This window comes from Rhipicephalus sanguineus, chromosome 7 (assembly GCF_013339695.2).
Source record: "Rhipicephalus sanguineus isolate Rsan-2018 chromosome 7, BIME_Rsan_1.4, whole genome shotgun sequence".
Taxonomy (NCBI): domain Eukaryota; kingdom Metazoa; phylum Arthropoda; class Arachnida; order Ixodida; family Ixodidae; genus Rhipicephalus; species Rhipicephalus sanguineus.
Window position 1 is genome coordinate 122,904,857 of NC_051182.1, and position 18,629 is coordinate 122,923,485.

Consider the following 18,629-nt stretch of genomic DNA (forward strand, 5'->3'; position numbering starts at 1 on the left):
GGAAACGTGAACAGAGGTGCTAATTGACATTGAATAATCAGCGTGGTGGTGCTTTGCAAAATGAAAAGAGGTTGCTGAAATGACCGTGTCTTTGTGACTGAGATAACGTATTCACGATCAACGCACATAATGAATTGGTAGCGTTTTGCAAAGCACAAAACCTTCCCGGCGGGTCCGGACCTAGCGCCCTCAACATTTTACTTGCAAGACAGGGTGTATAAGGCGTACATGTGATATAAGGTGTATATGAGTGTATAAGGCGTGTATGCAGGCGCAGTGCAGAGAGGTAGCGAAGCCTCCACGACCGAGCTGACCAGACCTGACGCACACTAACACGACTCCCGTTTCTTCTGCCATATCCTAACGATCGCATGTATCTTCTTCATCTGATATACCTTGACCTACCTGCCCAGACCTTGATGCAGAGGAGCTGCAGGTACAGCTGCTGAAAACATCGCGGAAGGTACAGCATTGCCTTAAAACATCAACAGTGTGCGAATGTCTCACTTTAGGTCATTTTAACCAGTCCAGGCATTGTGTCATTCGTTACAGCGGGCATACTATTTATTCATTTAGCTCACTCATAAAGGCGCGCGCACACACACACACACACACACACACACACACACACACACACACACACACACACACACACACACACACACACACACACACACACACACACACACACACACACACACACACACACACACACACACACACACACTATGGTTTACCTTTGTATTACAGTTCTTGATAATCAGGCGGCTTCTTCAATCAGGTTTTCGCAAGGAATACTCAATAACCTAAGAAAGCGCTTTTGTTTTCAGTTTCTTTACACGAGCCGTAGGACCTGGATATTCGCATCATCTCAACCTGCAGTCTACCATGGCTCTAATGCGACATGCATCTACTATAGAACGAGGAACCAAACTACCACTAGCGTCACCTTGCTCTACAAGTTCGTCGTGAACATGACAGTGTGAGTCAGCTTTGCGACCTAAAAAAAGTATGAGCGTGATATTTTCCAACGGTCATTGTCGTCCATGTTAATTTTGCGTTATGGTTTGTTCAACTTTGTTGCTCAAGTCATACCACCTAGAATGACTGTTCATTTTTCTTCTCTTCACAACATTTTATTATTTTTTCATCTGTAAATTTATTCCTTTTTGCTTACGTTATATTTGTTTTGGCTAGCAGAAATACCTTGAAAGCAGTGGGAATGGGATTCCGACTGTTTATTCACAATACACTGACAGCGTGAATTGCGCGTAAAAAATCCTTATTAGGGAAACACCCGAGAGCTGAGCCAAAACTTGATCGGAGGGGGGGGGGGTGCTTCTTTGGGCGCGTCTGCACCTGCGTGGCATGACGTATAGGCTTCGTTCCGTCAGTAAGGAGTGCGCGATAAAAAAATTACACCATCTCCTGCTAAAGGGAACCACGTGTGGATGCGAAGCGGCGGGGAGCTAGTGTCAGCGCAAGTGTCGGCGCTGACGTTGACACTGGCGCTGACGCTTGCGCTTTTACTGGCGCTAGCTGTGACACTGGCGGCGGCATCGACACTGGACCTCATCGCGGCGTTGCGCAGGACAGAATGACGCGCGCGCGCTCCGTCATTGTATACGGCGCAACTACCGTGCCGCCCCAGTGGAGTATGCAGCTCTCGCACCACCTGTCGCGCGCCGCTCCGTAGAATGGAGGATTCCTAGAAGAGAGATGGGGGAGCGTAGGAGAGGAGAGAGTGGGGAGGGGACGCGCGTGCGCCGCGGGGGGTGAACGTACGCGGGACGGATGCGGGAGGACAGACGGACAAAGCCCCCTCCATAAATTGCTTCGCATCTAATAGGAGAAGGCAGAGAGGCGAAGTACAAAAAGGACTGATTGAGTACCAGTTATTTAAGCGGATAGGAGTCTGTGAAAAAATCCGCCAGCGATGAAAGGGAAAGAGGAGGTAGATTCGCACATTTTAGTCGTCAAAAATGTGCGTAAAAATATATTCACTGCATAGTGAGCCGACGCCTAATGGTGACGCTATTTGGGTAGCACTTGCATGACGTTGGCCAATCATCCGGGCATCGTAAAACAATAGCGCATGTAATTTTATTCCAGCACAGCAGCCGAATGGATGTTCTGTTCCCTTTTTTTCAGCTGCGTACATCCAAAGCAGCGCTGTCTGTCATTTCAACTACACAACTGAAGGCAACTCACCATCAATGCCCATGGAGGGACTAGGATTCAGTGACGTGAAACATCACTGAGGAGAAAGAGAAGGCGAAGATAAGAGATAGGGTTTTTTTTTCTTGCTCCTCCTCAGTCATGTTTCACGACAGGGAACTCTGGCTAAGAGTCAGTGCTAAATAGAACTGGTGCAGCGGCGTAAACCAGTCAAGAAGTTTTACTAAGACGATAGCGATAATTATTTCGAGCGTATTAGATGTCGAAACCACGCTATCCTTTTGACCACGCTGTAATCGGATGTTGCACAATAATTTCACTCTCCTATGGTTCGAAGCGATTTGTAGCGCAGGAAACACAGACACAAATTAAGACAGGAGACGACGTACGAGCGCTCGTATGTCGTCTGCTGTCGTATTTTATGCCTGTTTTCTGCGCTACAAATCGTTTCTGATGTACAACCAAGAGGTGCAAATCGGCACACTCTCCAGGGGTTCTTCAACGTATATTTAAGAATTATGCATTGGTCTTTTTGTACTTCACTCGCATAGCTGTTGCCGTTACCATTGCGGCCACCGTCACCCGAAATTTAACCTAGGTCCTCCAGCTACGTTAAATTTCCAAACGCCTTTGCTCCTGAAACCACAACGGCGAATGGTGAAAGATCACGTGTAAAGTGTTGCACCATTAGCTCGCACTCTTGTACTTGAAAGCGGAACGGGAACGCTCATGCACCAAGGAAGAAATTGTGACCTTGGTGCTGGCCTGTAGCCTGATTGGCCCAAGCACCAAGGAAGAAATAGAGACCTTGGTGCGGGCCCGTAGCCTGATGCGAATGAGGCAATAAATAGGCAAAGGGCCTGACGTACGTACATATTCCATAAAGGGCAATGCGCGCCGTTATGTAAAGAAATGCGTCCGAAAATCTTCGAAATTAAAAAAAAAATACTATATCGACTCGTTGCCTTCATAATAACCTTTTCTCTAGCGGAGGGCATCTAAATATAACTAATGACATTATTTACGGCAGTCATTGTTGAAATTTATTCAGTAAGCTTTTCACTTAGGGGAAACAGCTGATTCGGTTGAATTGAGGTAAATTCCTGCCCACAAAATTCACTTGTCGCTTTGGAATATCGAAATAAGGATATTGGTAATTTTTGCGGAATAATAAAATCTGAGAAATTCCAACGGCTAAACCAAAACAAAAACCCCGAGCAGCGCTACTTCTATGCTCTCCCTAGACGTCGAAAAGTCGAGATTTGGTGAGGGTCGTACAATACACCATCGATCGTGTGTGCGAGGGCTGTGCATGCCGTCATATCACGCTATCAACTCGTACTTTAACGAATGAAGAACCATCATCACTGCAATGGTTGTCGGAAACAGCGACGTCATTCTTGTCGGGCGCTGGGGCACGGCAGTGGCGCTCTGAGGGGCTTCTATTTCACCTGTGAATTTGGTGAAATTTCTTCACTGTACAAAACTTATCACAGAGAGCTTTTTAGAAATCTCCACGCGGCAGTGGCTCCGTCTCCCTGCTTTGTCCTTTTCTGTTTCCTTCCTTCCTTCTTTGACAAGGAAACCACTCACTTCTAAGCAAAATAATATTCATATTTACTTTTAACTACCGACGAAAATAAAATGCTTAGAAATCGAAGGTGCCTGCCGCCACATAGGAAGTAATAATGGCGGGTGCGAACCAACGCTGCTTTTCTTTGCTATACTCGCGGACAACTTTTCTTGGCAATGAAGGGAAGGCTAGAGAGCCGAACTACGCGTGTGCTACCGTTGAAGATTATAGTGCCACAATTGCGTCCGTGTTTTCTGCGTGAGAATGAAAACAATAACATTGCTTCATTTTCTACGGGGCGCTGTTTGAAGAGAGGGTCAGCGCGCACCAAGGAGATATTTATATTGATTTTGATTTCTGCAGTGTCATTTCGCGTTTTTGCACCTGTGAAAACGTCGCACCTTTTACGTGCACCTCACAGTCAAAATGGCACCTTCGTCTTCAGGTGAGCGCTCGTCACCCTCCAGCTTTCCCGACGACTCGCCGAGGGAGCTTGTGACAAATTTCACGAACAAATCGCTGTGTAAGCCTGTGACGGCCGCTCGAATAATAAAATGGCCGTCACAGGAGGTGCGGAAGGTTCACAAACCAAAACTAAATTCGAAACGCGCGCCGAACCGGACTAATTCGCGGAGCAGTACATTGTGCAGTAGCTCCGCCCCCGTAGCCTTCCCTTCATTGCCAAGAAAAGTTGTCCGCGAGTATACCCGCTAAGTTATATCTCGTCACTGGTAAAATGGCGGATTCTTGGCTTCACTTTTGAGGCATACCTTCCACTCGAGCATTTTTTAATCCTCCTTGGTGCGAACAAGTATCGCATTTCCCTTAATTTACCGAATTTTCGGAGGCATTTCTTCAAACACCCTGCATAAGACATATCAGCACAATAGTTTCATGTTCTGAAGCTGAAGGTGGTGGGCGCCATCATCATCATCATCAGCCTTTCTGCGCCCACTGCAGGGCAAAGGCCTCTCCCATGTTCCGCCAATCAACCCGGTTCTGAGCTTTCTGCTGCCACGTAATACCTGCAAACTTCTTAATCTCATCTACCCACCTAATTTTATGTCGCCCCCTCACGCGTTTGCCACTCTTGGTATCCAGTCAGTTACCCTTAATGACCACCGGTTGTCCTGCCGACGTGCTACGTGCCCTGGCAATATCCATTTCTTCTTCTTAATTTCAACTATGATATCCTTAACCCCCGTTTGTTCCCTGACCCACTCTGCTCTCTTCCTGTCTATTAAGGTTACACCTATCATTTTCCTTTCCATCGCTCGCTGCGTCGTCCTCAACTTAAGTTGAACCCTCTTTGTAAGTATCCAGGTTTCTGCTCCGTAGGTAAGTACCGGTAAGATGCAGCTGTCATATACGACGGCTCGTACGTTCCTCTTGAGGGATAGTGGTAAACTACCATTCATGATTTGATAGTGTTTGCTGTATCAGCCCCATGACTATCCCATCCTTATTCTTCTATTTATTTCATTCTCATGGTCGGGCTCCGCGGTTACTACCTGTCCTAAGTAGACGCACTCCTTTACAACTTCCAGTGTCTCGCCACCTATCGCAAAGCGCTGTTCTCTGCCAAGATTGTTCAACATTACTTTAGTTTTATGCATATCAATTTTCAGACCTATTCTACTTTCCGTATCCAGTTCAGTAATCATGAGCTCTAATTCGTCTACCGCGTTACTCATCACTGCAATGTCATCAGCGAATCGCAGGTTACTGAGATACTCTTCATTAACTCTTATACCTAATTCTTCCCAAATTAGGGCCCTGAAAATCTCCTGTAAACACGCGGTGAACATCATTGGAGAGATCGTGTCTCGCTGCCGTACGCCCTTCTTTATTGGGATTCTGTCGCTTTGTTTATGGAGGACTATAGTGGCTGTGGATACACTGTAGATTTCTTCCATTATGTTTATATAGGCTTCGTCGATGCCCTGATTCCTCAGTGCCTGCATGACTGCTGATGTCTCCACCGAATCAAATGCCTTCTCGTAATCTATGAAGGCTATGTATAGGGTTGGTTGTATTCCGCGCATTTCTCTATCGCCTGATTGATAGTATGAATATGGTCTATTGTTCAGAAGCCTGTACGAAATCCTGCCTGGTCCCTTGGTTGATTGAACTCTCGTATTAATTCTGTTAGAAATTACTTTTGTAAATAGCTTGTCGACAACGGACAGTAAGCTGATCGGCCTGTAATTTTTCAGTTCCTTGACGTCCCCTTTCTTATGGATCAAGATGATGTTGGCATTCTTCCAAGATTCTGGCATCCTCCCAGTCGAGAGACACTTCATATACAGTGTGGCCAGTTTTTCTAACATAATCACTCCACCGTCTTTCAACAGGTCTGATGTTACCTGATCCTCACCAGCGGCTTTGCCTCTTTGCATTCTCTTTAGGGCTTTCTTTACTTCTCCTGTCAATACTGGTGGGGTGTCAGATTTCTCTGGGCTATTACTGCTTCTTACGTTATCATCCTGACTGTCTCGTCTGCTGTAGAGATCTCTGCGGAACTCTTCTGCTACCTCAACTATTCTAACCATATTGGTTGTGACCTTGTCTTCCTTGTCCCTTAATGCATACATCTGATTTTTGCCTATGCACAGTTTTGTCTTTATAGCTCTGAGGCTTCTTCCGTTCTTTAGAGCATGCTCAATGCTCTCCATTTTATACTTTCTTATGTCGGCTACTTTACGCCTATCTTCGGAAGCTCCACCAGCTCTATTTTATCTGTTGCATTTGAGGCTTTGATGGCTTGACGTTTCTTAATGAGGTTTTTCGTCTCTTGGGATAGCTTACCAGTGTCCTGTCTAACGACTGTACCCCCGACTTCCTCAGCACACTCTTTAATGGTACTAGTCAGATTATCATTCATTGCGTCAACGCTAAGGTCGGTTTCCTCGGTTAAAGGCACGTACCTATTCAGAAGTGAAACTGAATTTCTGTACTTTCGCTCTCAGAGCTAGTTCATTAATCGGCTTCTTGCGTATCAATTTCGGCCGTTCCTTCATCAAGTCTAGTTGAATTCTAGATCTTACCATTCTATAGTCACTACATAGGATATTGTTAACTACTTCCACATCCTGTACAATGCTCGAGTGGACACACATTATATGTGTCCACCCGGACACAGATAATGTGTGCACGTGGTAGTGCACTTTATATGTGCACGTGGTAGGCACGTGCACATATAAAGTGCGTGGGCATGAATGCTCTCATTTGCGTGATGTTAGGGCTTATGCGTTAGATGTCGCCATGTCGGACGACGAGAACGCTGTGCTAATATTATTTTCCCATGTGTGTTTTCAGGCATAACAAGACAGTGCAGGCTCAATTGCTACAGGGCCCACCTCCCAGCATGAACATGACAGACTGGAATGGTAAATTACAGAATATTTTTTATTCGGTAGTGCACGTATAGCGTCACAGTATAATAAAAAGGACACGAAGGAGTACAAGGAACACAGTCATTATGCATTTTGAATATTGGTGTGTGTTTTATTGCGCTATTGTATAATTTATTTATTGAAACCACGCAAACTACCGCAATGAACTAAGCGGGCTCGCTGTTTTGATTTTATGGCGTTAGCTTCTAGTTCATTCTTGCTTCTTTGTTTCATCTTTCATTCTTTCATTACCTTTTCCTGCATCTTCTTTCTTTCGTCTTTCTATAATGCCATCACTCCTCGTTTCCCTCCTCCTAAGCCTTACATCGCTCCTCCTCACCTCCGCGTATATTTCTCACCACTTGCTATGCTATACTATACAGGTGCCCAATTTTTTTAACGTGGACGCGTGAGCTTCGACCACCGAGTCGATAAGCGCCATATAACGGAGCGGAGCAGCGAAATGAACAAAAATATGCACGTGCTCGCGATGAGAAGTCCTGTGCACCTGTCTACTGCTAGGCTGTTCCGCGAACGGGACACCACCCGGGACATCATCTTTTCATCACGATTAACATCATCCATTTTTTTTTATTTTGTCAACGCTGCCACAAGCTATAAACAAAAGCTCAAGCGGTCGTACTTGAGACGGATGGGATGTGATATACGCCTGCTGATTATACCACGTGCGTATCAGCATTTCTTTTTCTTTTACAGCGACGGTGTTCGAGCCTCGCTAGGTCTGTACTGTCGTTCTCCGCAGTTTTCACCAAACTTAAGAGCCACAGTTTTGCCTCAACGGCGAAGCAATGAATGCGATAGCAACAAATTGGAATGTAACACGAATAACGGAAAGCAGCTCGAAATTTCCAGCGCGTCGCTCAAGCACAAAGGACGCACGAATAGAACACACACACAGTGCGAGCGCGAACTATCGAGTGTCACAGTTGTTACCTATTTCTGTTTAAACAGCGTGCTCGTTTCGCAAACGCGTCCGCTGCAGCGAGCGAAGTGACCTTTGTACGCCCTGTAACTTCAGCGCCGACATCGCGGTGAAAGCAGAAGACATACTACTCCCCTGCTCTCCCCACGAGGCGCACGCAGGCCGCCACGCCCCGTAGGGCGTAGTGCGGGGCGATGGCCTACATGCGGGGCGATGGCCTTTAAAGCGCGCCCCTCGAGCACTGCGGGCCATCTTGCTGGTGAGTGAGAAAGCAAGCTGACGGAAATGGTGTATATAAATAGCTCGGCGTTAGCATGCTTAAACACGGTACTCGTCGTGGCCTATATATATATATATATATATATATATATATATATATATATATATATATATATATATATATATATATATATAGTGCATTGAAGACAGCGCTCGGGCACGGGCGCATGCACAGCTAGCGCGAGGAAGAGAAGGACGAAGAGCAGAAAAAGAAACAGCCGGTCCACGAACGGCCGTTCTCTCTTGCTTCTCTGCATTACAATGGCGCAGTCTACGACCATCGAACCGTAAGCGCGAACCTCGTTCATGGCACCAGCCAGTGTGCAGCCGCAGTAAGCGCGAGTTGAGGACGGCGTCCAGGCCTCCTCAGCACCTATGAAACTGCGGCCGCTGCAACCACCGTTCGGGGACGACGCCCAGGCCTCCTCGACGGTTCCACACCACTTCATCGACGCCGTGATCCCTGTTTACGACAAGGGACGACGTCCACGCGTCCTTGACAATGGATTCATCTGCTGTGAGGGCCGGGACCACCGCGTACACCGTGGACACCGCCCATGGCTCATCGGGTGCCTCAACCGACAACGGCGCGGAACTCTTGCACCACCGCGTGACTTCGCTGAACTCCGGGTTCTTGCCTGCCGTTTCACCATCGTCTTCTGTTTGGGCAGTGCCGGTCTTCCGCGGCTTCCAGGACGACGTCTTCGGGTGGGTTGAGACTATCAACTCGCTCGGCACCCACCACGCCTGGTCGGACCATCAAAAATGGCTGATTGCCGTCGACCACCTTCGCGATGCCGCCAAGGCATGGCATGCCTACGAAGGCGTCCGGCAGCGATCGTGTTCGGAGTGGTGTGCGAAGTTGACGAGTCTCTTTCGCCCGCTTTTTCATGCCTGCGACCCCCTGCCTACCAACCCACTGTCTACCGCGGATGGGAGCTGTGAGACGCACAATCTCGACGGTGCAGCTCGAGCCCCCACCCCCCTGCCCTCTCACTGTGACCGCGATCGTGAAGGGCACGGCGCAGCTGTGTCCGGTAGCTGCTCCACGGAAAGCTTCGCAGAGTGCCCTGCGGCAGTCATCGACACTAGCCGCAAGGTGGCTAGATAGATAGATAGATACGTAGATAGAAACGCTCAAAGTGCCAAAGGTTCGCTAAGAAATGCTTCGCATTTAATAAGTGATTATTTAAGGTACCAGAGTCATAGCAGGTTCTCTATGCTCATCGTATTTGCAACGCCAAACTGATACTGTGAAGATTGCAGAATGAATGCTCAGATGAAGAACAGGTTAAATGGGGCTGTACTTTTTAAAACTCGAATTTCCCAAATGCTATTAAACACTGCTGTGTTGTCGCGGTATAGGGCGGCCCAGCCTGCACATTCTGTTTGTGCGGATTCTTCCTTGATATAAGACAACAGTTTTGTAAAGCAAATCATGTAATCAAATTTGTGAATATAAAAAGTGACATCAAATTGAGAGCAAATGTAGTTCACCCTCTCTTTCTCTCTCTCTCTCCATATATATATATACATATATGCACATACGGAGGACAGAGTGAGCGACGCCAGCTCCCCCCCTCCCCCGTTCGCGAACGAGTTGATACGCCACTGCCCCGAGGTGCTTCTTCTTCTACATGCCCGGTTTCAGTTCCCTACGGAATGTAGAGAAAAGTGTTTGAGCGCCCCTAACGGCGTCGTCTATGTGTTGAGCTAACTGTTGCCTTCTTCACTTTTAGTGGACTGGTGACGGGCATACTACCATCACTTTGCAGATATGTTTCAAGAAGTGGTGTTTCAAAAAGACGATCTCACCATAGAGATCCACGCTTGTGTCTCTGGTTTTAGATAAGAAACTTGCTCGCCCTGGTGAATTCGTCGTGAATACTGACACTGCTCCTAGGCCAAATATAATGTTTTAGGCAGTAAACGAACTTTAACTCATAATATGCATAGCATGAACCGGTGGCGAGTAGTGGAAATTACAGTTTAGATGCACCGTGACGACGACATGACACGACGACAAGCCGAGACACGAAGCTGCTTCGCTCCTAAATCTAAGCATGGCTCTATCGCAAACGCAAATGAACTGCAGAGCTGGGGCCCAGGAAAAATTTAGATTAAGCGAGAACGGCTTTGCCCAGCTCTGGTGGTCTTTGGCCTTTGCGATAGCAGAGCCATGACTAATTTTTCTTTCCTCGGTTCACGCAGCAATTTCCCGAGGCATAAAAAGTCCACTGAAAGCCAAAAACGCGGCAAAAAAGCAATGGGTTGGGTACATTTCACGTAACATCCTGGCTGCCGAAAAGGTGCACCGTAATGTTCACAGCGCGAATGCGCGTATTGTCGCTCATTTCACCTCTGTGCTACGTCATACGGCGCTTATCGACTCCGCGGTGGACGCTCGCGCGTTCGGGTTAAAACATTGGACCCGTGGTGGTGCATGGTTAGTGATTCTGTCATACTTTATCCTCTGCCATCCTCCTTTCCCTCCTCCTCCCCTTGAACTCTCTTTCACACCCTCTTGCTACACTATATTATGCATGGCCATGCTATGCGAGGAGCTGCTTGGCACTATAGTCTGACGTAGCGTTCGCTTGGCATTATAGTCTGACGTAGCGTTCGCGTCAGCCCACGGCGGCGGGAGTTGGCGACGCCAGGTTCGTGACGTTACGTTGACGCGAAAACCGATAATTTTATACTGCCACTTGCTCGACGCGCTACGTGGCCTTCACGCACGCGCATATGAGCGCACTCGACGTCCCTTCATCACGAAGAGACGCAGACGCCGTGGTGTCTGGGTAATGTCGCTGGCGCGGAATGCAGCGTCTCGCATCCCGCGCCGGCTGCAGCCGGGGTAGAGTGTACTAGAATATAGCAGGGTACGCTGACTGACGCCGGGCGCGTCGGTCGCGCAGCGCGTTGGACGATAGAGTACTGCGCGCTTGCTAGCGTAGCGTCGCTGTGCCGGCAAGGACGTTACGCCGAACTATAAAAGATCCTTTCCCCAATTTCAATGAAGCATACCCGCCAAGTCTTTTATATCAGAGGCTGGGTCTGAGCTAGTTGGCACACTGACATTATGAAACCGTTAAGCGCACAAAGACGGGAACAAGAAGGTCTGAGCGCTCTGTGTGTCGTCTCCTTGTTGCCGTCTTTGTGCGCTCAACTTCAAAAATTGTTTTTAACTGAGAAACATTTGTTAGCAAACCTAAGGTACTTTGGATCTATCTATCTATCTATCTATCTATCTATCTATCTATCTATCTATCTATCTATCTATCTATCTATCTATCTATCTATCTATCTATCTATCTATCTATCTATCTATCTATCTATCTATCTATCTATCTATCTATCTATCTATCTATCTATCTATCTATCTATCTATCTATCTATCTATCTATCTATCTATCTATCTATCTATCTATCTATCTGCCGAGGTCTGGGCGATGGCCTGTCTCCATAATTTGTATTATACCAAAATTGGCGCAGCAGGCAATCAGTGTAAAACAATTCACTATTGTCAAGGCATGAATAACGCAAAATGGCCGTCGCGTACGTCATGAAGCCTTTTCTCTCGGTCACGTGTGGGTGTGTTGTGTGGGTATGTGCCACAGGTGATTGACTGTCTGAAACAACCCGATACCTGAACATACGCATTGAAATTTCCGGTAAATACCACGCATTGTGAGAATCGATATGATCACTCGCCCAGTATAAGGGCTGTGGTGTCACGTCATCTATGGTTGTAGCGTTCGCTATTCGCTCTTAGAACAACTCATAGTTAGCTCTCTTGTTAAGCATATTATTGCTAAAATATATACATCAATAAAAATTAATACATATAATGTTGCCACATGAAATGGCCGATAGGTCGGAGCGCGTGCGCACGAACAGCTGGCACATGATCTCTCGACATCACATTTTATAGATGTCATGCACGTGGTACGCCATAACTACGCAGTGTTTCCCAGGTGCCTGCAGCTTTTACACAGCTACTTTACACATTGAAAAACATTAGCGACTGAATTATGGTCCTGATGGGATAAGCGGTGGTCATTAAGGGTAACTGACTGGATTCCAAGAGATGGCAAACGCGTGAGGGGGATACAGAAAATTAGGTGGGTAGATGAGATTAAGAAGTTTGTAGGTATAACGTGGCAGCAGAAAGCACAGGACCGGGTTGATTGGCGGAACATGGGAGAGGTCTTTGCCCTGCTGTGGGTGTAGAGAGGCTGATGATGATAATGTTCCCGCAAATGTGGGTCGCTTCACTTGAGTTCAGAGCTATTGCTCACCCACTGTTTGTAGCTCAGCGAGCAGACGACCCATGCGGTCTGTGTACTATTGCGGTATACGCATGACCAAATCCGCGACACGCTACATGATATGCCACTACGCCTGCAATTGGTCAGCATGCACTAGCACGGGAGGTACTCGCTGGCAGGAGGCAACAGACAGCTTTGCAGACCACTGGTGCTTTCCGTCTATCTGCGCCATTGAAAGCATAAAGAAACGCCGCACGGAAGACAAGGTAAAAATAAACATGGAGATTCATGCATCAGCCAGTCGTCTGTGGCACTATCGCATAATGAAATACACTTGTTGGAAAAGGGGCCGGCATGCGCGTGGTGCAGCGAGGCAGCTTTCAATGGGACACATCACCCTGGTGGTGCACGTTCCTCTCTCATTCAGATAGTTTAATGTTTTGCTCGTTCTTTTGTTATCAGGCAGGGTTTTGTCGTGGTTGCTTTGTTTGTTAGTTTTCTTGCGTGTGATTAATGCGAATAAAAAGCCAGTTGAAGTTTAGCGCCTGTCCTGTGTCGTTCTAATCTTTTCTGTCTACGTTTTTTGCGCTTCGCCCACAGTGAATCCTCACCATCTAGCCCAATTTGCAGTTCTGTTAGGAAATCCAATGTAGCGCAACGATACCAAACATGCACCAGTGGCTAAAAACGTGCCACACAAAAAACGACATGTGGAAACTAAGAAGCAGACGCATGTCTGCGATGCAATTCTTATGGGCGGGAGCCACAACTAAGTTGTGCACGAAACTTTGGCCATGGACTTTATTCAGCGATGAAGGGGACGGCAGGTACTAAATATGGAAGAACTCTTTAGGGGCTACTCACGCCTGCTGATAACGACGGTCCAAGCAGCGAAAGACCACAGTACATGCGAGAGGGATTATATGCCGCGGCAGCACGGCACTGCAAAGACTGTGCAGCTGAAAGAAGCGGCGACATTGCTCTAGTCCGGCGGGAACCCAACTCCTGCGGACAGCGCGCAGGCTGCTACTTATATAATGGACAAGTGGGCCACGTGCACCGCTACTGTGTCACACGAGGCGCTAGATCAAGACCTAGGTGAGTGTGCCTCCCAGAAATTCAAGAAGGCAGGATAGGTCCCGTCGGGGTCATTGAAGCGCGGCAACCTGTTGCCTCCTAAACTCGAAAAATGGCTCCGCTCAAGTACTCTCCCATGGCCTCCAACGGCGGGGACACCGACCGTGCTGCTTGAGACGTCAGTTAGGAGCACGAGCTCAGCGGTGCGGCTTTATGTTCATGCACCTTTAAGGTGCAAATGCAGCTGCCACCCAGATGAGTATCATACAGCTAAAGCATCTGCCTTCGAGCATGTTGGTTCGTACTTAGGGGTGATATCAAGGCGCGAGGCTCAATGCGGATCTGTGTATTATATTGTCTATGTCTTATTTCGCACTTAAAGCAGGTATTAAAACGAAGGAGAAACTTTCATTTCTGCGATATGCAGATGTTTTCACATTAGATTTGATATGGATGAAGAAAGGAATATCAACTTTGGGCTACATTGGGCAGCCAAGCATTCCTAAACGTCTCAACCCCATAAGACCACAACATGACATTCACAAACCTCACGGCTGTCCTTGCATTTTTTGTAGCCCGGCACATGCTCTGTAGTGGCAAGGGGCGAAAAATGTGCACTGAACGTTTTCTTACAGCGAAAGCTGTTATCAGATCACAAATGCAGTGCTGCAGGCGTCTGACAACGCGATTGTCGCCGCCGCGGCCGGTTTCTGTAACCACTATCACGCGGAATAAAAAAATGAAATTAGAAGAAAATATATCCAGCATCTGACGTGACCTGAACAAGGGCCCTCGGCGTGGCAGTCGAGTATTCTACCACAGAGCCATGCTCGTGCCTTATACAGTCGTCATGTCGGGCAAGGAACCGCGGTAACATATGTAATATAGCGTGGCAGAGGAGTAAAAAAACGCCAGGCCTGCGCTGAAAGCTCAGCACAGTCACAGCGAAAGCTGGAAGAGCGGCGTTTCTAGAGCCCGTTAAGCTCTCTTGGGGCTACAATACAAGTACACTAGAAAGGTACCCACTACGTCATAAATAACAATTTTTGTGAAGTTGGGAAGCACCTACTAAGCCATTATTCGTCATTCTGCGGAGAAGCGAGGCACCAGCTACACGTCTGTGAGGCATTATGTGCACTTTGTTGACGCGACGACTGATGACGATAAAGAATTATGGCTCAGCCCTTTGTAATGGGTTGGAATCTTTAAACGGCCCACCAGTTATGTAATTTGCATTGGGTGACACCCGGTCGCTATTTCACTCTCCCGTCATGCTGTATAACATACGTTGACGTGGGAGAGAGACGGGGGGGGGGGCGAAGAACTTTACTAAGACCCCGAGGAAATGTACCATGCGCTTATGGGCTTCCATGACAACCAATACAAGTGCACTTGCGAGGAACCCACTACGCTATAAATCATTGTAATTTTACTGAGACCCCGAGGAAGTGGATCATGCGCTTATGGGCTTCCTTGGCAACCAATACAAGTGCACTTGCGAGGAACCCACTACGCTATATATCATTGTAATTTTTGAGAAGTAGGGCAGCAGGCACTGTGCCATTTTTCGTCATTCTACGGAGAGCGTTGGTACATGCTAAACCCATGTAAGGCATTATGCGCACTTTGTTGATGCTGTGCCTGATGACGATGAAGAATTATGGCAGAGCTCTTTGTAATGGGTTGGAAGCATTCAACAACCTACTCGTTGCGCAATTCGCATTGTGTGACGCCTGGTTACAGAATTCGCGTTGTGCGACGCTTGGTGCTTATTCTACTCTTTTACCACGCTATATTGCATATGATAATGTGGTTCCTTCCCGACATGAAGCCTGTATAGGACCTTTTTGCAAAGCAGTTTCAAGCACCGGCATGGCTCAGAGGTTGAATACTGGGCTCCCACGCAGAGGGCCCAGGTTCGAACCTCGTTCCATCCTGGAATTTTTTTCTTATTTCGTTTTTTTTCTTATTTCGAGCGATACTGGTTACGGACAGCGGCGGCGGCGGCGGCGGCGGCGGCGGACAACTACGGCGCCAAAAACGGCCGGTGAAATGATCTCATAACAGCTTTCGCTGTAATAACAGCCAGGCTTCACATAATGCTGATTGCGCACAGATGTAGTTTAAAGCTTTCCACCCGCCAGAAAGTGCTTAGCCATAACTCGTCACCGTCGTCAGCCACATGCAGCATCAGCAGAGTGCTCATAATGCCTTACAGATGGATAGCGAGTACCTCGCTACGAATAGCGGCATAGTGGGCGCTTCCCTGCTTCGCAAAAAATAAGTTGGAGAATCTATGTAGGCATTAAGTCGGGCAAGGAATCGTGTGAACATATGTAATATTGCGTTGCAGAAGAGCAAAAATAACAATTCGGCGTCACATCACGTGAATTGCGCAACGAGTGTGTGGTTTAATGTTTCCCACCCACTACAAAGTGATCAACCACAATTCTTGATCATCATCCCGCTGTTGCTGTGATGGTGCTGCGCGTCCCGCGCAGGCTTCGCAGTTTTTTTTTGCTTGTTTCTACACATCATCAAACTTCTTTAGGTGAGGAAGATTTCAGAATTTTTTTATGGAGGATGCAAACTGTTACTTACTAACCGATCAGTTCTGTAGAATGCAGTTCCTTTTTACGGAGAGTTTACAGACGTCATATCGGGCAACTTCAAAGTTTGTTTGTTTTTCGCCTAAAGTAGCCTGGCTCATACCCACGAGGAGGATTGACCACACTGACAACTATAAAGGGAAATGTAAATCCCATGAAACGTCCAAAAGAAAGAACGAAACGTGACGCAAATAAAAACGAAGGAGTTAAAAAATTGAAAAAGCCGTGGGATAAAAATTGAAAAAGCGCTCAGCAATATTTCTTCATTGCCATCCCAGCTTTCGCTGTGACTGTGCTGCGCGTTCTGCGCAGGCGTGGAGTTTTTTTTGTACACATCAAGCTTCTTTAGCTGAGCAAGATTTCAGAAATATCTTTTTTTCTGGAGGACGCAAACTGGTTACTTACTAACCGAGAAGTTCTGTGGAATGCAGTTCCTTTTTTTTACGGAGGGTGATAAAATAAAAAATTCCGCAGATCCCATGCGTTGTGGGAATCGGTTTCATGCGAAGCAGTGAGCGAGCACTTTTAAGCTGTATTTTATGGCTTTGAGGCAAATGTTACGATGTGTATAAACGAGTTTTCGTAGGTGTAGAATCTGTGTGCACATTGTGGGCTTACCAGGCACGTCGACAACACTGGCGTTTAAAGGGTAACTTAAGGTGCGACGTAACGTCAGCCCTTACGTCAGAGTACATACGTCAGTATTACCAAAACTAAGTACACTATATGTTGCAGTCATGTGAATATCATACGTCACTTTCGTTAATGTATTCCTCTGGGTCGAGCAACAGTTCAATATAGCTTGCTGAATCATAGGAATACAAATGTACTGTTGATTAGGCTGCTATAAAAGCGGAGCCAACACTGGAACCACAGACGCTAGTCTGACATGACGCCTGTATCGCAGGAGCACATATGTAGTGTTTATTCCTTTCTTGTAAAATATAAGATAGCCAGCACCACAACCACAATTGACGTTGCACCAAAATTACGCCTGCATAGACTGCTTTTCCAGACCAGTTTATAGCCCAGGCGTGGCTCTGTGGTAGAATACCTGATTGCCACACAAAACGCTTGCGTTCGATTCCTGCTAGGACCCTAATTTCTATTCTTTCCGTTCGTCGGTTCAACGTTGCCGATGTCGCTTTTTCTTAACGCTCTCTCACCTAAATTACGAATGTCTGTTGTCGCCGTTCCTGGGTAGATATAAACTGTCAATAACCTGTGGCACATACCCGTACACCTCGGCCCGTGGTAAACGGGTATATGCCAAACGTGTCTGGAGGAAAGGGTTTGACGACGTACGCAACACGATTTTCACGTTATTTATGTTATGATCCGACCGTCATATTCGTCAAATCATCTTACCCTCCCATGCCAATTTTGGTCTACACGAAGTTAAGGAGGCCATCATGAGAGCACCCAGACGTAGACGGCTAGATAGATAGATAGATAGATAGATAGATAGATAGATAGATAGATAGATAGATAGATAGATAGATAGATAGATAGATAGATAGATACGCTCAAAATGCCAGAGGTTCGCTAAGAAATGCTTCGCATTTAATAGATAGCTTGTGTGTGTGTGACGAGGGATAGCAGCCGACGCTCGGTACATGTCTGGCGACTAAGCGCGAAGAAAACGTTGATCGGCACCAAGCATGTGCGCGCTCGGGCAGCTTCGAAAAATAAAAAAAGGGGTCAGGCAGTGTTTCCTGGTATTCAGTCTGTTTGCATGTCTCTTTGCGCACCTCGCAACCCATAGAAACCGATGGCCACAAGGGCACGTCAAAGTGGGGCACTCTCGATATGCCCTCGGAATCATTAGTGATATGGTTTGATATTTTTTTCAGATATTAGCGTCATGAAAAAGCTCATGTACTACAGTAAATATCTCTGGTGTGCAATTTTCTTGGTGAACATGGTAGACGACGAACATGGCAAGTATAAGTTTATATATCATATCTAATCTATGCTTTTATAGTGCATTATGTAGTGCGGTATCCCGTGAAGGCTGTGTAGTCGTTTATGTGAAACAAACTGAACCACTGCCGAAGATAACATTAAACGCAAAAATTATTCAAACACTTTCACAACCATTCAAGCCATAAAGCTGGTAATGAGTGCTCAGTCGCGTGTAGAAGCCTTTCTATTCTAGAGAGTTTATGGGCGACAAATATTTCGTAGAATTGGTTAGGAAGTATGCAATCACCTCCCAAAAATAAGTTGGCTAATGATATGTTTCGCTTGATTTCTAATTGAGATTTTTAATTCGAAGCTTATAGCTAGCTGCCGGTTATGCTT

At 46.8% G+C, this 18,629-nt stretch overlaps 1 protein-coding gene across 2 annotated transcripts in view; it reads left to right on the plus strand.

Moving 5' to 3' along the window:
• LOC119399824 (uncharacterized) overlaps nucleotides 1–18,629 on the plus strand; it is a 30,058-nt gene that overhangs the window by 5,227 nt on the left and 6,202 nt on the right. Inside the window, exons 1-4 of one of the 2 annotated variants that reach the window (XM_049417857.1) lie at nucleotides 265–463; nucleotides 831–982; nucleotides 7,070–7,140; nucleotides 18,179–18,265. In XM_049417857.1, coding sequence (XP_049273814.1) covers nucleotides 975–982; nucleotides 7,070–7,140; nucleotides 18,179–18,265 — 166 coding nt within the window. In that variant the 5' untranslated portion in view covers nucleotides 265–463; nucleotides 831–974. Of the gene's footprint in view, nucleotides 1–264; nucleotides 464–830; nucleotides 983–7,069; nucleotides 7,141–18,178; nucleotides 18,266–18,629 lie in introns of those variants that run through there. The other variant, XM_037666676.2, reaches the window with a different exon arrangement.